A 22,100-nucleotide genomic window follows, 5' to 3' on the forward strand; every position below is an offset into this window, starting at 1 on the left:
CTGAAAAGCTTCAAAAATGTGTCTCCTCAGTTCCAAAACATTTACTGAGTGTTGTTAAAAGGAAAGGCCATGTAACACAGTGGTAAAAATGCCCCTGTGACAACTTTTTTGCAATGTGTTGCTGCCATTAAATAAAAAAAAAAAAATGAAGTTACTCAGTTCGAACATTAAATATCTTGTCTTTGCAGTCTATTCAATTGAATATACATGTAAGTTGAAACGGATTTTCAAATCCTTGTATTCAGTTTTTATTTACTAATTACACAAGGTGCCAACTTCACTTATTTTGGGTTTTGTAGATTTGGTGCTTCCCGTTGACACTAGCTTATAAACAAATCATAATGGAAGTGTGTCAGCGTAGCATAACTGTAGGAGTGGTGAAACTCCGCTTCACAACACACCTAATATGCGCCTGGTTTGCCAGAGAATAAGATGTAGCAGAAATGATCTGTGATACACTTTAGCCACATTGTCGCTATAGTTATCAAGTAGAGGTACATATTAGAAGTGAAAGAGAGATGTAGTTTGCCTAATGCATTTATTCACAAGTCAAATACAAGTGGTAACAAAAGTATTTGCCGTGCGTGTGAGAGCTAACATCCGCCACCACAAGCCCAGAAAGTGTGCGTTACCAAAGCGTGAAGAAAACCATTATCACATCTGTAAGTGCGAAGAATACACAGCTTAGGGACACTCTTCTGTGGTTTGGCAACTCTTTGAACGCCACCGCTGTCCTTATTTTATTATTTGCTGAATTTCCCCCAGGGATCAATTAAGTACTTTATATTCTATTCTATTTCACCAGGAAGGCACAGTGTGGCCTAAGGCCATTGCTGAACGCATCTCTTTTTATTATGGCACATTGTAAAAATAAAATAAACAAAAAGACATATTGTAATGAGAAAAAGACTGAAATACTGATACTAATAACAAAAACGCAACGGTACTGCACATTCCTTGTGTGTTAAACATACTTAGCCAATAAAGCTGATTGTGATGATGACGTCACTTTACCACCATATTAAAAGAATAATAACAGTTTTGTTAGTTGTATATACAAACCCTGTTTCCATATGAGTTGGGAAATTGTGTTAGATGTAAATATAAACAAAATACAATGATTTGCAAATCCTTTTCAACCCATATTCAATTGAATGCACTACAAAGACAAGATATTTGATGTTCAAACTCATCAACTTTTTTTTTTTTTGCAAATAATAATTAACTTAGAATTTCATGGCTGCAACACGTGCCAAAGTAGTTGGGAAAGGGCATGTTCACCACTGTGTTACATCACCTTTTCTTTTAACAACACTCAATAAAAGATTGGGAACTGAGGAAACTAATTGTTTAAGCTTTGAAAGTGGAATTCTTTCCCATTCTTGTTTTATGTAGAGCTTCAGTCGTTCAACTGTCCGCTGTCGTATTTTACGCTTCATAATGCGCCACACATTTTCGATGGGAGACAGGTCTGGACTGCAGGCGGGCTAGGAAATTACCCGCACTCTTTTTTTACGAAGCCACGCTGTTGTAACACGTGCTGAATGTGGCTTGGCATTGTCTTGCTGAAATAAGCAGGGGCGTCCATGAAAAAGACGGCGCTTAGATGGCAGCATATGTTGTTCCAAAACCTGTATGTACCTTTCAGCATTAATGGTGCCTTCACAGATGTGTAAGTTACCCATGCCTTGGGCACTAATGCACCCCCATACCATCACAGATGCTGGCTTTTGAACTTTGCGTTAATAACAGTCTGGATGGTTCGCTTCCCCTTTGGTCCAGATGACACGATGTCGAATATTTCCAAAAACTATTTCAAATGTGGACTCGTCAGACCACAGAACACTTTTCCACTTTGCATCAGTCCATCTTAGATGATCTCGGGCCCAGAGAAGCCGGCGGAGTTTCTGGATGTTGTTGATAAATGGCTTTCGCTTTGCATAGTAGAGCTTTAACTTGCACTTACAGATGTAGCGACAAACTGTATTTAGTGACAGTGGTTTTCTAAAGTGTTCCTGAGCCCATGTGGTGATATCCTTTAGAGATTGATGTCGGTTTTTGATACAGTGCCGTCTGAGGGATCGAAGGTCACGGTCATTCAATGTTGGTTTCCGGCCATGCCGCTTACGTGGAGTGATTTCTCCAGATTCTCTGAACCTTTTGATGATATTATGGACCGTAGATGTTGAAATCCCTAAATTTCTTGCAATTGCACTTTGAGAAACGTTGTTCTTAAACTGTTTGACTATTTGCTCACGCAGTTGTGGACAAAGGGGTGTACCTCGCCCCATACTTTCTTGTGAAAGACTGAGCATTTTTTGGGAAGCTGTTTTTATACCCAATCATGGCACCCACCTGTTCCCAATTAGCCTGCACACCTGTGGGATGTTCCAAATAAGTGTTTGATGAGCATTCCTCAACTTTATCAGTATTTATTGCCACCTTTCCCAACTTCTTTGTCACATGTTGCTGGCATCAAATTCTAAAGTTAATGATTATTTGCAACAAAAAAAAAAGTTTATCAGATTGAACATCAAATAAATTGTCTTTGTAGCATATTCAACTGAATATGGGTTGAAAATGATTTGCAAATCATTGTATTCCGTTTATATTTACATCTAACACAATTTCCCAACTCATATGGAAACGGGGTTTGTACAAATATTGAAGATCTTTGCTCCTTCTCAACTCTGTAGTAATATTATTTTCACAAAATACAACCTATAGTACGTTAATGTTAAAGGCCTACTGAAACCCACTACTACCGACCACGCAGTCTGATAGTTTATATATCAATGATGAAATCTTAACATTGCAACACACGCCAATGCAATTTTAAATTTCCCGCGAAACTTCCGGTTGAAAACGTCTATGTATGATGACGTTTGCGCGTGACGTCGATGGTTGAAACGGAAGTATTCGGACACATTGTATCCCAATACAAACAGCTCTGTTTTCATCGCAAAATTCCACAGTATTCTGGACATCTGTGTTGGTGAATCTTTTGCAATTTGTTTAATGAACAATGGAGACTGCAAAGAAGAAAGCTGTAGGTGGGATCGGTGTATTAGCGGCTGGCTGCAGCAACACAACCAGGAGGACTTTGACTTGGATAGCAGACGCGCTATCCGACGCTAGCCGCCGACCGCATCGATGATCGGGTGAAGTCCTTCGTCGCGCTGTCGAACGCTGGAACGCAGGTGAGCACGGGTGTTGATAAGCAGATGAGGGCTGGCGTAGGTGGAGCGCTAATATTTTTATCATAGCTCTGACGAGGTCCCGTAGCTAAGTTAGCTTCAATGGCGTCGTTAGCAACAGCATTGCTAGGCTTCGGCAGGCGGCACAGCATTAACCGTGTAGTTACAGGTCCAGTGTTTGGTTCGGTGTCTCCTGATAGTAGTATTGTTGATCTTCTGTCTATCCTTACAGTCAGGGGCTTATTTATTTTGTTTCTATCTGCATTTAAGCACGATGCTATCACGTTAGCTCCGTAGCTAAAGTGCTTCACCGATGTATTGTCGTGGTGATAAGTCACTGTGAATGTCCATTTTGCGTTCTCGACTCTCATTTTCAAGAGGATATAGTATCCGAGGTGGTTTAAAATACAAATCCGTGATCCACAATGGAAAAAGGAGAGAGTGTGGAATCCAATGAGCCCTTGTACCTAAGTTACGGTCAGAGCGAAAAAAGATACGTCCTGCACTGCACTCTAGTCCTTCACTCTCACGTTCCTCATCCACGAATCTTTCATCCTCGCTCAAATTAATGGGTTAATCGTCGCTTTCTCGGTCCGAATCGCTCTCGCTGCTGGTGTTAACAATGGGGAAATGTGAGGAGCTCTTCAACCTGCGACGTCACGCTACTTCCGGTACAGGCAAGGCTTTTTTTTATCAGTGACCAAAAGTTGCGAACTTTATCGTCGATGTTCTCTACTAAATCCTTTCAGCAAAAATATGGCAATATCGCGAAATGATCAAGTATGACACATAGAATGGATCTGCTATCCCCATTTAAATAAAAAAAATTCATTTCAGTAGGCCTTTAAATCTTACTTGTGAAAAGTAATCCCCCGATTCTTATTTTCAACAGTCCGCTCATTTGAGCAGGAAAACGCTGAACACCAGCCCGGCATCTTTGTTTTCTACCTTTCAACTGTTAGTTTAGGCTGCTCGCCGGCTCCTCATCACCACTTCAAGATGGCGGACAAATTGCTTGCGTCACAGCAGCCACTGCTGCGTCTACTTATAAGATGTCTATGGTTATAACGTCATTGCAAACACGGCAATCTGCGTCCACTGCAGTTCGCTACCTTATTCATACTTTTTGTTAAGTGATTTTTTCTAAGCATGAGGTACCTACACATAACATTACGTTAGTCAATGTATCACATACAGTAACGTAACGTTAGACGGCGCTCAGCAGCACAGCATATTTTAGTCACCTACAAAATGACAAACATAGTCAAATAAAGGTCAGTTAAAATGTATACTATATTAAGAATATGTGTACATATTGCATAGAGTCCTGACATCTAAAAAGTACAACTCTGTTCCTTGTTATGTTCATGTATTTGTTATGTTTTTCATGTGTACGCACACATCAACACACATACAGTATTAGATGAGATCAATGAGAAGGTAAGAACAGGATATGAATTGCTGTGGAACTAGTTACAATGCAATATGCCATGGAAATACAATGTTAACACTTTTGTGCAAATAAGTACAGTTGCACTGGTTTTTTCCAAATGTGTTTATTCTGTAAAGGAATGAGTTACATGTTTAAAATGACTGGTTATGTCAGCACTATTTTTTTTCCTGCAACTTCAAATGCACTTGTTTTAATAAATAAATACAGCGTTTTAAAAGCATACACAATGTTTACACAATGTGTAAATATATTAGTCTGTGGTTAAAAGGACTTGAAAGGACTCAAAACTCAAAATGCAGGACTTGGGACTTGACTTGGGACTTTCCAGTCTTGACTTTGGACTTGACTCGGGACTTGCCTGTCTTGACTCGGGACTTGACTCGAGACTTGAGGGCAAAGACTTGAGACTTACTTGTGACTTGCAAAACAATGACTTGGTCCCAACTCTGGTGTACAGCATTTGTACTTATGTACTCAGAGCATACACGGGCACCAATTCAGCCACAATAAGAACGGAAGCTGTAAAATTAGGTGAAATGCTCTTAATTATTTCGTGCCATGAATAATAATGTTATTATTGTCTGTGTTGCAGTCTGACTATGGGCCAACTCTACGACAAGGAGAGGGATGAAGACGGCTTCTTGTACGTGGCCTACAGCGGGGAGAACACTTTTGGTTATAAAAAGGCTTTTACTACCCCACAGCGTTAACACACACCCATGCACACCCACACACACTCACAATATTTAATTGAAAGCAATGAAATGCAAAATGAAAATGTAATCATTGAAGTATTGTAGTACTACTACATATACAGTGCAGTACTGTGCAATAACATCCAGTAAGCATCCCCTATTGATTTACATGTTACATATCTATCTATATATGTATATGTATACATATATATGATAGATAGATAGATAGATATTATGGCTGTCAAGTGATTAATTTTTAATCAGATTAATCACACTCTACAACTGTGATTAATCATGATTAATCACAGGTTATTTGCTTGCATAAATAATAGAGAGAGAGAGAGAATACTGTACGTGTTTCAGCAACACGAGGTGTAATCATGTTGCATCATAATTCATATATAATAATAATAAAAATTGTGGATTAGATTGATAAAAGGCATCTGAATTGAGGAGAGTACATGTTCTGTATCATCACCAGGATAGTACCGTGTTGTAGAGAGTACACAAAAGTCATACTTGAGTACACAAATAAGAGACTTTTTCTCTGTTGTAGGCGTTACTACTAAGTTTGCTAATGATCCGATACCAATGGTCAGTATTGCCGATGCGATACTGACCATTGGTATCATTGAACAATTTGTGGCATGGCAAGATTTGTTACTCACGATTATGACCCGAACAAGGATTGAAGGTAAACAAATCAAAACACAATTGTTATCAACACTTATTTGTGAACAACACAACAATATAAAATAAATAAATAATACCTTTTAAGTACAAATGAGTCAAGAAAAGCAAGTTTGGTTCTTATTTTTTACAGTGTTTTTTTATTGGAAACTCTCAAAATAATGTCAAATATGTGTCTATCACATTTACAGTTAAGAAAAGACACATTTGAGTATATATATATATATATATATATATATATATATATATATATATATATATATATATATATATATATATATATATATATATATATATATATATATACAAACTATCGTTCAAAAGTTTGGGGTCACATTGAAATGTCCTTATTTTTGGAGGAAAAGTACTGTACTTTTCAATGAAGATAACTTTAAACTAGTCTTAACTTTAAAGAAATACACTCTATACATTGCTAATGTGGTAAATGACTATTCTAGCTGCAAATGTCTGGTTTTTGGTGCAATATCTACATAGGTGTATAGAGGCCCATTTCCAACAACTATCACTCCAGTGTTCTAATGGTACAATGTGTTTGCTCATTGGCTCAGAAGGCTAATTGATGATTAGAAAATCCTTGTGCAATCATGTTCACACATCTGAAAACAGTTTAGCTCGCTACAGAAGCTACACAACTGACCTTCCTTTGAGCAGATTGAGTTTCTGGAGCATCACATTTGTGGGGTCAATTAAACGCTCAAAATGGCCAGAAAAAGAGAACTTTCATCTGAAACTCGACAGTCTATTCTTGTTCTTAGAAATTAAGGCTATTCCACAAAATTGTTTGGGTGAACCCCAAACTTTTGAACGGTAGTGTATATATATATATTCCCCTCGGGGATGAATAAAGTATTTCTGATTCTGATATATATATATATATATATATTATTTAAACTACTTGAAAAGTGTACTCCGATAACTTCAAAGTTACTAAGATGTCTGAAGGAGTGAGTTTTTAGCATAGAATTACAAGTACAGTACATCAGGATACGAGTGCTTACAAGCAGGGCAGTTGCTAAGAATTTAGGGGCCCCCTGAAAGAATATTGGTGTGGCCCCCACTACCTCCTTCATTCCGTGTGTGTGGCAGTGTGGGGCCTTAGAATCGACGGGACTGCTTACACACATTTTAAAATACAAGCTGTCACTCAACTTTTGGTGGGCTTTAAATTATGATCCTCCTCATCACTATTCGGTGTAGTGAAAGTCACGGTGAACCTAGTAAGATTCCACCAAAACATCCGGTCTTACTCGCTAGCATGAGTTACTTTGTTTTTCCAAGCGTGGGAAGGAAGTAATTGAGTGTCAAGGACAGTGTTGAGACAAAGAAGTGGATGATATTCATTGAAAAAAAAGAAATAAATCATCAAAAACATGACCAATCTAGCTAGATAACAAGCTAACCTAACAAGCTAATGCTCGCTGACTTCATGAAGCAGTTGGAGCGTAGCACGACTAGTCTGCACCACACTGAAGAGTGAGTCGATAACGCCAGCCAAAGACGTTAAAATAATATCCAAACATTTATCCATGAAAATATGGAGAAGCTGATGATGGTGTGCTTGACGGAGAAGCAGCTGGAAGGAGATACGGTAGAGGTCCCCTTTCCAAGGTAAATACTGTACATTATTTCAGAAAATATTGTACTTGTTTTCACGATTGTTTTTCATACAATATGTGTTATTTAAAAGTATGTTTTTCATTTTAAAATGCTTGTTTCGTGGTCAAGTTGTGTGCTGTTTTGGGGACCAAGCACCGATAAATGGATTTGAATTCATTTCAATGTACGAACACTGTCACAGATCCAATTAAACTTGTATCCTAAAGTACTACACATAGATTCTTTGCGAATAGCATTTTGAGAGAAATTCAACAAAATTATGTATTTTAAGAATAGATTAAAAAAAAGAAAAGAAAAGGAAGATATTGTAGGCAAAAAGGTTGCTTCTTTTTCTTTTTCACCATTTAGTTTTCTCATTCTTCTTGCAGTATTTGACAAAAATAAAATGAATACAAGTGTTTACAGCGGTACTGTGTTGAATGAATAATACACAATATGTACTGTACTTCACAGCTTTCTTCTCATTTTTCATTGTGTTCCTAAATGCCACAGAAGTTGCTCATTATTTTAGTGTTATTGTGTTTTTTTTTTAATACAATATTTTCAAGTATGTACCATTGGAGTCTTATGAGCTAGTAACATTCATAATGTGACCATATTCATATATTAATACATATATTAAAAAGTTCACCAATACTACTACTGTACTACTGTATTGTGAAGGTGCCTGCAAACTTGCTAGTAAGTACACAAACTACAGGGTGCCGCTAAAGTTTGCACACGTACAGTAGGCAGAAATGCATGTACAGTACAGGCCAAAAGTTTGGACACACCTCATTCAATGCGTTTTCTTTATTTTCATGACTATTTACATTGTAGATTGTCACTGAAGGCATCAAAACTATGAATGAACACATGTGGAGTTATGTACTTAAAAAAAAAGGTGAAATAACTGAAAATATGTTTTATATTCTAGTTTCTTCAAAATAGCCACTCTTTGCACACTCTTGGCATTCTCTCGATGAGCTTCAAGAGGTAGTCACCTGAAAGGGTTTTCACTTCACAGGTGTCATAGTTTTGATGCCTTCAGTGACAATCTACAATGTAAATAGTCATGAAAATAAAGAAAATGCATTGAAATGAGAAAGTGTGTCCAAACTTTCGGCCTGTACTGTATAAAAAACAAATTCATATTTATTTTTACTTTAATGTGAGTATAGCATGAATAGATGTGTAAATATGTACATGTTCTTCTTTTTTAAAACATAATTTTTCACGTTTAAATCATCTATTTAAATGTATTTGTATTGTTTAAGGTATATGTTTATTTCAAACAGTATATGACCCGAATAATAATTACATACATGAAACCAAAATAGTCCCATGCAATGTTCCTCTGCGCTTTGGATACTTGTCATGTTTTTCTATCAAAGTGTGACAATTCATGTTAGGATATTCAGTATTTGTTTGGATCAGCACTTATTGATTATTACATGTGTTGTAAAGACATAATTAATACAAATGCATCAAACAGATGTTTTGTCACATAACTGAAAGATTCATCAGTAACTATCTTTTTTCTTTTTTTTTTTTAAATAACTTTCTGCATATAGTAAAAATACATGAATTGTATTCATAATATATATAATGATAATGGTTATGACAACTAACCTGCTTTATCGCACACAACAGAATGTTTGTTCAGGTATGTACTGTACAGTGGAACACGTTTATGTCGACATTACTCAGACTGGCGGACCTGTGTTGACATAAGTGGTTGTTGACATAAGCTATTACTTGTGATTTTGTCCAGAGAAATAATGTGTGAAAATAAAAGATTTTTAGTTGTGACAAGCTTTTCCTCCATTTGTTTCCTCATAATCCTGTTTTTATTATATTTTATATTTTTATCTAACAGCTGCTGTGATAATTTGCTTGTAACCTTTGACTACAATGACAATAAAGCTTTCATACATGAACTAATATTTCTTCTAGTGCCTAACTAATAAATAACTATTACAATAATAATATTTTGTTAGTGTTTGTGTTAAAATCCAGGTCAATACTGCCATACTTTCTTTTTTTGCACTGGACAGGAAATGACCAAAAGTTATGCTGCTTAGTGATGAACAATACTACAACACATGTCAACATAAATGGAAAATGTTTTCCGAGAAACAAGCGGTCGACCATGAATGTCGACTCAAGCGGTCTCGTTTTAGCAGTGGTGGGCCCTCAGGGCCAGCGAGGCCCTCTCTGCAGGCCCAACATAAATAAATACATCCATCCATTTTCTACCGCTTAAATCATGTAATAGGCTTTCAATATACTTTTTGATACAAATTGTACCACTTTTGTTTGCTTTGGTACAGGCCTGTTACCAGGCCAGATGCCAGTGTGGGCAAAAGACCTCTGCAGAGAAAGCTACACACTGCCATCCATTGCCTTATTGCATAGGTGTCAAAGTCAAGGTCCGCGGCCAGATGAATGATCTATGGCCCTCGGGATGATATTTCATTAGTACTACAACCGCAGCACGGTGGAACAGGGGTTAGTGCATGTGCCTCACAATATGAAGGTCCTGAGTAACCCTGAGTTCAATCCCAGGCTCGGGATCTTTCTGTTGGGCGTTTGCATGTTCTCCCCTGTGACTGCGTGGGTTAAGAGTTGGACAATATCGGATATCGGCAAAAAAGCCATTATCGGACATCTCTACTTTGTATGGTAACTTTCGCCCTGCCCCCCATCCCGCGCAGGCATCGCTCACTACCCGTACATTACATTTCCCCCTTTAACCAATTGTTTGCACTACATAAAACATATCAATAGTGGTATGCACTAGGTAAACTTGTTCCAACCCCAAAAACTCTCTCTGACTAAATCAATTAACATACAGTCGTGGTCAGAAGTTTACATACCCTTGTAAAGAACAGTCGTGGCTGTCTTGAGTTCCCAATAAATTCTACAACTCTTATTTTTTTGTGATAAAGTGATTGGAGCACATATTAGTTGGTCACAAAAAACATTCATGAAGTTTGGTTCTTTTTTCTTGAATTTTTGGTTCATCGTACTGGTATAGTATCGCGGTACTAATGAATCAAAAACAGTACTATACTCTGTTTGAAAAGTACCGGACCAGTTCTCGGCCATGACGGCTCGTCGTCGTCACGTCGTGACATTGCTGATTTACGAGCAGAGGAGCATGTTCGGCAGCGCACAATCACGGTGTACTTACGAGCAGACACAGTGTGTAGACCGAAAAGGGAGAATGGACGCATTTTGGACTAAAAACTAAAGATAAAGGTGAAGTTATAACACTGAAACACCCTCAGGAAAAGGTGCTTTCAGACATGGCTAGCTAGCTAGCGGCGAACATCCAACGTCCATGTTTTAGCTACTTCTAAATCACTAATCCTCGCTTCCATGGCGACAAATAAAGTACGTTTCTTACAAATATCATCCCTGCAGGACGAGGAATAGCTAAACATGCTTCACTACACACCGTAGCTCACCGGCGTCACAATGTAAACAAACGCCATTGGTGGATCTACACCTGACATCCACTGTAATGATACCAAGTGCAGGAGCGTATCTAGTCGATACTACTATGATTACATCAATATTTTTTATCGTCACACAATCTTTTTTCCTTTTTTAAAAAAAATTCATTTTATGTTTATGAACTCAGGAAATATGTCCCTGGACACATGAGGACTTTGAATATGACCAATGTATGATCCTGTAACTACTTGGTATCGGATTGATACCCAAATTTGTGGTATCATCCAAAACTAATGTAAAGTATCCAAACAACAGAAGAATAAGTGATTATTACATTCTAACAGAAGTGTAGACAGAACATGTTGAAACGGAAAAAAAATGAATAGAACAGTAAATGAAGAAGTAGATTAATAATCAATTTTTACAGCTTGTCCCTCAAAATTTTGACAAAATACAATACATATTATGTTTCTGCATAGGACAGCAGACAAATTAGGAGCCTTAGTTTGCTTACTTACTACTAAAAGACAAGTTGTCTAGTATGTTCACTATATTATTTAAGGACAAAATTGTTCTTCGATTGCAATAAGAACTGTAAGCTATTTTGTTAAAATAAAGCCAATAATGCAATTTTTTTGTGGTCCCCTTATTTAGAAAAGTACCAAAAAATATCCAAATACATTGTGGTACCGGTACTGGTACTAAAATATTGGTACACAGTCTTATGAATTAGCACAGATGAAGATACGCGTTTGCAAATTATTTTGCTACAATAATACTTCCTTAACGGCCAAATAAGGCAAAATTGATAAACAAAAAGTGTTTATCTTTCAAAATTTCGCTCTTGAAGTAGTGTGCCAAAAAAGTTTGCATCCATCATGTGATTGGGCAGCCAAAAGCTGAAGCTGGACATTTGATTGCCGTTTGGAAAGATAGCCCCGGTTGCCTATTGCATTGCTGCATATTACGCTGTGATAGATGCCAAAAGATGTAGTTGACGTAACAAGTGGAACGTAACAAATGGCTCCTTTGGAGGAAGTATGAAGGAAGGTAATATTGTTTTATAAATATCTCCGCAATGCCTTCACGGTTTGATTGCACATTTTTGGGACTTATGCAGATCCCAAATACCCAACAGCAGGCACTCATCGAGGGTGGACGCTCCCCATCCCTCTCCCTTATCTCTCCTGCTTGCTTCTTTGTCTTGTCTTAACTTTCTTGTTGCCTCTTTTTGCAATGCTCTCCCAATCTAAACATTGGGACTAATTAATTGGCCTCCCAACGAAATTGACAAGATCTCGGGTTTGGGGGAACCTGCTTGTCTTGACGGAGCGGTTGTTGCTGGACACACGACGGACTCTTGGGAGAAGAAGGAGTGCCGCGTGCCTGGCGACCCTTTCAGTCGAGGACGTGAAGATATCCACCTATTCGGAATTATGACAACAGGACATCTGCTAATTTGAGTAAGCATTGCTCTGGTTTGTCGACAAATTGGAAGTTGCTAACAGTCTTCAAAGTACCCCAAAGCTGCCACAAATGATTGGAGGATGCGGGCAGAACTGTGGACACTTTGTGATTTGGATAACATCGGACGGTCTGCCCTGCAGGATGAATTTGAGGACCAGCCATAGACAATTTAGAGTGAAAAGCAAATTTTATTTTCACTCACATACAAAATCCCTGGCTTCGAGACTCTCCCGAAGGAAAGTGCGGCGAAGACACAACAAACTCCCTTCTTGTCTCTCATGGACACACACCTGTTGTTGTTGACTTTGGACTGACTGCCGGCTGCAAGAACACCAAGGCCGTGGAACAGAGACACGCTGCAGACTTACACACACACATGCATCCACAAGAAATATACACCAACCACCATCCACGACCCACGACGCGAATCCCTTAGGGGTGATGGACGGCTGGGCAGTGCTTGAAGAGCTGCAGCCTTTCACTGTAGCCCCCACTCACTCCCCTCTGTTGCAAGTCTCGAGTTGTATGTTGTAATATGTATATGTGCTTTGTTATGGAGTTTTTTCCCCCACTCCAGACTGGGCCTGCTTAGGAGCCCAGTCTAGATTGTATTTTTTTACTCATCCTCCCCCAGTGTTTACCTTTTTCCCATCTTTTACGGGGCGCCTTGTGGCGATCCACCAGTGTCCCTGTTCTGTAACCCTGTACACTGTTTGTTTGTCTAATCTTGAATGGGTTTGTGCTGAAAACATAGTTTCGTTGTACTTGTGCAATGACAATAAAGACCATACTACAGTTAGGTCCATAAATATTTGGACATTGACACAATTTTCAGTATTCCAGCTCTGGAGAACACCACAATGGATTTGAAATTAAACAATCAAGATGTGCTTTAAGTGCACAAGAATGCTCTCAGTAATATTGTTTCGATGTAGATTACATTTAAAAGGGAACAATACATATTAATAAACATTTATAAACATGTGTGTTTCATTGGAAGAGTAGCAGGTTTCTGTCACCTCGGGGCCAAAGAGGGAAGACTTGATTGCGAAGCTGCCGCCAAGATTGTTGGTAGGCTTCAGAGGCCTCCTTGTAGTCCAAGTATGTGTGCAGATCTTTACGCCTGCACAAACACAAAGGCATCACCATTGACCACATCACTTCTGAAAAAAACATCAACACAATTTAATATGAATATTAGTGTTGTCCTGATCCAATATTTTGGTACCGGTACCAGAATGTATTTCGATTCTTTTCGATACTTTTCTAAATAAAGGGGACCACAAAAATTGCATTATGGACTTTATTTTAACAAAAAATATTACGGTAGATTAAAAATATGTTTTTTATTGCAAGTTTGTCCTTAAATAAAATAGTGAACATATAAGACCACTTGTCTTTTAGTAGTAAGTAAGCAAACCAAGGCTCCTAATTTAGTCTGCTGATGTATGCAGTAACATATTGTGTCATTTTCCATTCTATTATTTCGTCAAAATTATTAAGGACAAGCTGTAAAATTTATTTATTAATCTACTTGTTCATTTACTGTTAATATCTGCTTACTTGTTCTATCTACACTTCTGTTAAGATGTAATAATCACTTATTCTTCTGTTGTTTGGATACTTTACATTAGTTTTGGATGATACCACAAATTTAGGTATCAATCTGATACCAAGTAGTTACAGTATCATACATTGGTAATTTCCCCCCCACCTCTATATGTGTCCAGGGACGTATTTCCTGAGTTTATAAACATAGTATAAATAAATTTAAAAAAACAAAGAAGATTTTGTGATGCTAAAAAATATTGATGTAATCATAGTGGTATCGACTAGATACGCTCCTGTGCTTGGTATCATTACAGTGGATGTTAGGTGTAGATCCACCAATGGTGTTTGTTTACATTTGAGTGAGTTACAGTGTGTAGTGAAGCATGTTTAGCTATTCCTCGTCCTGCAGGGATGATACTTGTAAGAAACGTGATTTATTTGTCACCATGGAGGCGAGGATTAGTGATTTAGAAGTAGCTACAACACTGCTGTCTGCGGATGGACGTTAGCCGCCAGCTAGTTAGCCATGTCTTAAAGCACCTCTTCCTGAGGGCGTTTCAGTGTTATAACTTCACCTTTATCTTTAGTTTTTAAGCCAAAATGCGTCCGTTCTCTCTTTTCTGTCTACACACTGTGTCTGCTTGTAAGTACTCCGTGATTGCGCGCTGCCGAACATGCTCGTCTGCTCGTAAACTAGCAATATCACGACGTGACGACAACGGGGCTGCGGGACCGGTACTTTTTAGAGGCGGTATAGTACCTATTATGATTCTTTAGTATTGCGGTACTATACCAATACTGGTATACCGTACAACCCTAGTAGATATATATATATATATATTTTTTTTTTCTGTCACACACATGGTGTCCATCCTGTGAAGACATTCTTATTTACACCAAATTCTGTAAACATTTGGCCAGGATGAAAAAAATACATTACACATTAACACATCAAACTTTATCAGCCACCTGAGACGCCAGCATTATTGGGACTGTTTCAAGCCTGCAAAGACGCCTGCTGCTAAAAAAAAACACCGTCTGACCTGACCTCCGACAGGGGAGCTCAGTTCACTTCAGAGCTGTGAAACGCAATGGCTGTAGGGCTGGGGGAACAGCTGCATCGCTATACTGCTTGTCACCCTCAAGCAAATGGGCTGTGTGAAAAGTTTCATCGCTCGCTAAAGGCTGCCCTGCGGGCTAGTCTCACAGACAGTGGATGGGTTGACCGATTACCGCGGGTAATGTTGGGCCTGCGCTCTGCTCCGAAGGAGGACCTCCAGGCCTCGGCTGCTGAATTGGTCTACGGTCAACCCCTGAGGGTGCCAGGCGACTTCCTGCCCACGACCTCGGGTCAAGGGACCAAAGTGGCTCAGGGGGCCACCAAGGCAGTGGTGACTGTCCGTGTCCTGGGCATGACGTTAAAGTACATCCGGCAGTGGAGGCTCCTCTTGGGGCACTAGGAGGTTAACCCCTTTACTACTGTTACCCCAGGTGGCCCTTGGCAAAGGCCTAGTACCTGACTGCCCCCTAGCCAGGAATATGGTGATGACCTCAACGGCGGAGCAGGCGGAAGACGGCAGATTTAAGAACTACCACAACGGCTGCGATGGCGGAGGAAGGCTGCAGCAGAAAAGGGTCCCCAGTCGTCTTGGACTCCATGCCACTGGACCCTGACCCGATTCTGTCAAGGATCATGTGGTGACTGTCTGTGCACCAGTCTCCCCACGTTAAACAAAGTCACGCACAAGCTTCCTCCATAAAGGGATACACCCCTACCAGGAGGATCGTCATACTCGTTCCAGTGACCGCCGATGATGGTGCCAGTCCCCATACATCACTGTTTGCCTATGTTCCGTATGCCCAAAGACCTCCTGGCGGAAAAGTTTGTGTTCCTCCGTCATGGTGTTCATGGCTCCCCACTCCAACCTCCTTACGACGGCCCCTTTCAAGTGGTGAAAGCAGGGCTCAAGAACTTTGTCGTAGACTTGGGGGGTCCGCATGAGTGGGTTACTGTAGATCGGATAAAGCCTGCCCATCAGGACCCGGACGGCGTGACGCTACCTGCACTCCCACCTCATCGGGGCCGGCCGCCTGCATCTGTTCTGGACCCGGTTACCTCTTTTGACAGACGGTCTGGTTGCCCGCTGTTTCGGCCCCGGCGTCGAGGTCGGCCCCCAAGGGCAACATTGTCTGTGCCCATGGATACTGTGCAGATTAGTTGCTATGGACGTCCTATTAGACCACCTAAAAAAAACTAATTTGGTGGTTTGGCTGTGTGGCGGCAACTAAATGTTCTCATCACCAGATTGGGGTTTGGTGGATAGGTCGGATGTGACCAGATATATCACCACTTCCGGGTGAAAAGGGTTGTTGTTGTGAGGAACTCGCATTGCTGCTGTTTGTGTGTCCCCAAGATGCAAGAACCCGGAGGAGGATGTGCAGGTAAGATGATTTTAATTAATATAAACAGAAAATAAAGCAGTCTTGCAGAATTGTTCCAAACATAGAAGTCTATCATCGAGCACTGAGGAGTGCTCGAGAGAAAACATAAATAGACATATGCTGATTGGCAGCAGGTGTGGACCGGCTGCCAATCAACGGCAGGTGAAGAGAAAACAGTGCTCCGCGGAACAGGAAATTTAACAAAATAAGAGCACTGACCGGAAGTAATACAAAAACCAAGGAGACAAACAGAAATGAAGTGACCGATCGTCACAGGACCCCCCCCTCAAGGAACAGATTCCAGATGTTCCCTGGAAACAAGAATGGAAAAAGTCCAAAAATTACGGGAGGGTGGAGGGAGGAGTTGGTGGAGGGTCGCCAGGCCAAATGTCCTCGCAGCCAGCGAGGGAGAGTCAGGTGGTGGCGACGCGTTGAACGCCGCTGCCACTGGCGAGGTGGGCGAACGCGGAACGGCCACATTAGTGGCCGACAAGGAGGCGGAAGCTCGTGGTACCTGAGCACTAACAGCTGCAAAGGTCCAAACGCAGGTTCTGCAGATCGCAGCAGACAGCGCGGACGAAGTCCATAACACCGCCGCGTCTTTGGCGGATGAGGAGGAGGTCGCACAGTCGGCGGCGACGATGACGACAGCGCCATGGGAGGAGTCTTTGATGGCGGCACCGTGCAGAGTCCCGCCGGTGACGCGGAAGATGTCTGCGCCGTGGGAAGGCGCGCCTGGGAAGATGAAGGTGGCGGCGATGATGTCTCCGTGGGAGGGGACGATGGCGGGGATGACAGCGGCGTGTGCTTGGCTGCACTGCTGCTGGTAGTAGCCCCCCCTCCAGTAGGCGGATGCCAGACGCCGTTCACCACAGGGAGAAGGAGTTCCAGGTTGTTGATGTCCCCCGGTGCGAAAACCAGGGACGGGCGGTAGGGGGCCAGGAGGAGGGAAAAAGACACGTCCCTCGCCGAGTCCCAGCAGGAGGCCAGGAGGGACATCATGGAAGGCTCCACTGGAGCCTTCACCGGACTGGCAGGACGAGCGGGTGCTGGAAGGGATAGCAGCCGTGGTGCAGCTGCTGGAAGCTGCCTTGGAGCAGGAACGGGTGCTGGGCGCTCAGCCGGTGTTGGTCGTCGTGGCGCCGCGACCGGCGTAAGACGCGGGGCTGCGACCGGCGTGCGACGCGGTGTGGGAACCGGAGGTCGACGCGCCGGCACAGGCGATTGCCGTGGAGCCGGGACAGTACGCACAGCAGGCGACGGGGAAGATGGCGACGGTGGCCACGCCGGTCGGAGAGCCGGAACCGGCGGCCTAGCCGGGAGGAGGGAAGGCGGCGGTGGCCTAGCCGGAACCGGCGGCCTAGCCGGAAGGAGTGAAGGCGGTGGTGGCCGCGCCGGTCGGAGAGCCGGAACCGGCGGTCGAGGCGGAGGGAGAAGGTCCGAGCCTGCTGTGGGCTGGGACCGCACAAACCTGGTTTTCAAGTCCTCTATGAATTGTGCGGTCCAGAACGTCGGCTGTGCGTCGCCGACAGGGGTTCTCGCAAGGACACAGCATTCTGGCTCGATGATACTGTGAGGAACTCGCATGGCTGCTGTTTGTGTGTCCCCAAGATGCAAGAACCCGGAGGAGGATGTGCAGGTAAGATGATTTTAATTAATATAAACAGAAAATAAAGCAGTCTTGCAGAATTGTTCCAAACATAGAAGTCTATCATCGAGCACTGAGGAGTGCTCGAGAGAAAACATAAATAGACATATGCTGATTGGCAGCAGGTGTGGACCGGCTGCCAATCAACGGCAGGTGAAGAGAAAACAGTGCTCCGCGGAACAGGAAATTTAACAAAATAAGAGCACTGACCGGAAGTAATACAAAAACCAAGGAGACAAACAGAAATGAAGTGACCGATCGTCACAGTTGTTGTGGAAAGAAGTCTGATAATAAACTCACCGGCTCAGAATTACTGCTCTCTCACCTCATTATATCGACTCCCACATAATAATTAATAATTATTATAATTGAATATTAAGAGTATATGAAAGTTCAACTCCTACCTTGTTTACTTTCGTGACGACCTCTTTAAAGTTTTGTAATCTATCAGAAATATTAAGCAGCTAAAAGTCAAACATGGATAAGTAAGGAGAGAGTGTTTTGCATTTTCCCCATCATGCCTTGCAATGGATTTAAATGGGTGTAATTTCACATTTTTTATCGTGGTAATTAGAGATGTCCGATAATGGCTTTTTTGCCGATATCCGATATTCCGATATTGTCCAACTCTTAATTAACGATTCCGATATCAACCGATACCGATATATACAGTCGTGGAATTAACAAATTATTATGCCTAATTTTGTTGTGATGCCCCGCTGGATGCATTAAACAATGTAACAAGGTTTTCCAAAATAAATCAACTCAAGTTATGGAAAAAAATGGCAACATGGCACTGCCATATTTATTATTGAAGTCACAAAGTGCATCATTTTTTTTTAACATGCCTCAAAACAGCAGCTTGGAATTTGGGATATGCTCTCCCTGAGAGAGCATGAGGAGGTTGAGGTGGGCGGGGTTGGAGGGGAGAGGGTAGCGTGGGGGATGTATATTCTAGCGTCCCGGAAGAGTTAGTGCTGCAAGGGGTTCTGGGTATTTGTTTAGTTGTGTTTATGTTGTGTTACAGTGCGGATGTTCTCCTGAAATGTGTTTGTCATTCTGGTTTGGTGTGGGTTCACAGTGTGTTGCATATTTGTAACAGTGTTAAAGTTGTTTATACGGACACCCTCAGTGTGACCTGTATGGCTGTTGACCAAGTATGACTTGCATTCACTTGGTCACTGGGCCGGCACGCAAAGGCAGAGCCTTTAAGGTTTATTGGCGCTCTGTACTTCTCCCTACGTCCGTGTACACAGCGGCGTTTTAAAAAGTCATACATTTTACTTTTTGAAACCGATAATTTTGAAACCGATACCAGTAATTTCCGATATTACATTTTAAAGCATTTATCGGCCGATAATATTGGCAGTCCGATATTATCGGACTTTCCGAGTGATGATGATTTTTTTTCATAATATCCACAAAGTTTAGTGTGCAGGCTGTGTTATGTGTGACCATGTGTGTTGACTTTTTATGCTGGTTGAATTTGTTTTTCTAAAAAATGACTAGGAAAGGTTGTTGATTGGGTTATATAAGTAAATACTGTGTTTCTGATGTCAAGAAAGTAAGCATTATGGTCACTGACCTGAGTTTCTAACAATAACAATATAGTTTCTAACAATAACAATATAGTGACAATTTGACCCCTGGATATTTGAATTTAATATTAAAACATCCCGCACGACCGCTTATTGAAATTGAACTGGTACCGTTTTCTCCCGAGCGAAATTGAAGATGTGGTTTGGACACCCCTGCTTTACAGCTTATCTGCATCCAGTTTGTATCTCCGATTCCATAGCACATTTCCATACTCCAAGTGTGGTCTTACTAAGGTGGCAAATAGGATTGGTAGCATTTCAGCTGTTATTAGTGTGAAGGTTATTTTTAACATTCATAGAATCTGGTTTGCCTTGGATACTGCAGATGACATATGTTGGTGAAAATGTAGCTCTTCGTCAACTATCACTCCTAAATATTTTTATGTTGCTGCTCAGTGACGATGATGAAGGCAACAAGACTACAATACATATCAACATAAACGGAACATTTTACATAGAAATCATTCCTTTGGCTCTCACATTTTATGTCAACAAAGGCGGTCCACTCTGTATGTCGACGTCTTGTCAACACATCTTGTTATTTCTGTTTTTTCATGGTTTAACCTTTAGTAGTAGTAATAATAATATAAGTAATGATAGTATAGGTACCGTAGTTATCGGACTATAAATCGCAGTTTTTTTCATAGTTTGGCCGGGGGTGCGACTTATATTCAGGAGCGACTTATCTGTGAAATTATTAACACATTACCGTAAAATATTAAATAATATTATTTAGCTCATTCACGTAAGGGACTAGACGTATAAAAATTCATGGGATTTAGCGATTAGGAGTGACAGATTGTTTGGTAAACGTATAGCATGTTCTATATGTTATAGTTATTTGAATGACTCTTACCATAGTATGTTACGTTAACATACCAGGCACGTTCTCAGTTGGTTATTTATGCGTCATATAACGTACACTTATTCAGCCTGTTGTTCACTATTCTTTATTTGTTTTAAATTGCCTTTCAAATGTCTATTCTTGGTGTTGGGTTTATCAAATACATTTCCCCAAAAAATGCGACTTATACTCCAGTGCGACTTATATGTTTTTTTCCTTCTTTATTATGCATTTTCGGCCGGTGCGACTTATACTCCGGAGCGACTTATAGTCCGAAAAATACGGTAGTAGTACTACTAGTAGTAGTGGTAATAGTAGTAGTAATAGTCATAGTATTATAGCAGTAATTATAGTAGTAGCACATTACTTGCAATTTTATGATAAAAACTAAAGTCTTATCGCGTTCACACAACTTGTAATTTCTGTCTTTGCATAGTTTCACATTTCTAGTAGTAGTAGTAGTAGCAATAGAATGTAATGGAATGGAAAATCAGTAGTACTAAAAGTAATAATATTAAAATATATAAAGTGTTGACAAATTATGTTTTAAAAAGTGAACATTGTTTGTTACCTGAGAGAGTCAGGAAGTGCTGCATCATCAGTGTCAGACACCAAAGACAGAAAGGAATGGAAAAGCTCCAGTTTGCACAAAGCAGACCTGAGCACACAAAAAGATCATTGGACATAATTTGAAATCACAATTCATCAATAATAATCAATACGATACAATTTTAATGCCAGTCCTCTTTTCTTTATATATGCTTCCCCTGGGTGCTGTTTTTAAAAAGCACAATGTCTCTTTTCACTGTTTCGCAGATTATATCCATATTTGTTGCGATATCGGTTGCGATGACTACTCTGCAGAACTGTTTGCATGATGTACAGGAATGGTTAGGGGCAATTTTTTTATACTTAAAGGCCTACTGAAACCCACTACTACCGACCACGCAGTCTGATAGTTTATATATCAATGATGAAATCTTAACATTGCAACACATGCCAATACGGCCGGGTTAACTTATAAAGTGCAATTTTAAATTCCCTGGGGAACTTCCGGTTGAAAACAACTAGATATGATGATGTTTGCGCGTGACGTCAATGGTTGAAACGGAAGTATTCGGACACATTGTATCCAATACAAACAGCTCTGTTTCCATCGCAAAATTCCACAGTATTCTGGACATCTGTGTTGGTGAATCTTTTGCAATTTGTTTAATGAACAATGGAGACTGCAAAGAAGAAAGCTGTAGGTGGGATCGGTGTATTAGCTGGTGGCTGCAGCAACACAACCAGGAGGACTTTGAGTCGGATAGCAGACGCGCTATCCGACGCTAGCCGCCGACCGCATCGGTGATCGGGTGAAGTCCTTCGTCGCGCTGTCGATCGCTGGAACGCAGGTGAGCACGGGTGTTGATGAGCAGATGAGGGCTGGCGTA

General features: G+C 40.9%; 2 protein-coding genes across 4 annotated transcripts in view; one reads left to right on the plus strand and one right to left on the minus strand.

Annotated features, from left to right (window-relative positions):
• The window catches only part of gabarapl2 (GABA(A) receptor-associated protein like 2), a 16,153-nt gene extending 9,919 nt beyond the window's left edge, over positions 1–6,234 (plus strand). The window contains exon 4 of the mRNA XM_062022359.1: positions 5,243–6,234. Within this exon, the coding sequence (XP_061878343.1) occupies positions 5,243–5,360 (118 nt within the window). The 3' untranslated portion in view covers positions 5,361–6,234. The remainder of the gene's footprint in view (positions 1–5,242) is intronic.
• Positions 1–22,100, minus strand: part of adat1 (adenosine deaminase tRNA specific 1) — a 249,004-nt gene that overhangs the window by 197,525 nt on the left and 29,379 nt on the right. Inside the window, exons 8-9 of one of the 3 annotated variants that reach the window (XM_062022362.1) lie at positions 21,236–21,322; positions 13,601–13,704 (exon numbers count right to left, since the gene is read on the minus strand). In XM_062022362.1, the coding sequence (XP_061878346.1) occupies positions 13,601–13,704; positions 21,236–21,322 (191 nt within the window). Of the gene's footprint in view, positions 1–12,761; positions 13,705–21,235; positions 21,323–22,100 lie in introns of those variants that run through there. The other 2 variants (XM_062022363.1, XM_062022364.1) reach the window with 2 other exon arrangements.

Source organism: Entelurus aequoreus, linkage group LG16 (assembly GCF_033978785.1).
Source record: "Entelurus aequoreus isolate RoL-2023_Sb linkage group LG16, RoL_Eaeq_v1.1, whole genome shotgun sequence".
Classification (NCBI taxonomy): domain Eukaryota; kingdom Metazoa; phylum Chordata; class Actinopteri; order Syngnathiformes; family Syngnathidae; genus Entelurus; species Entelurus aequoreus.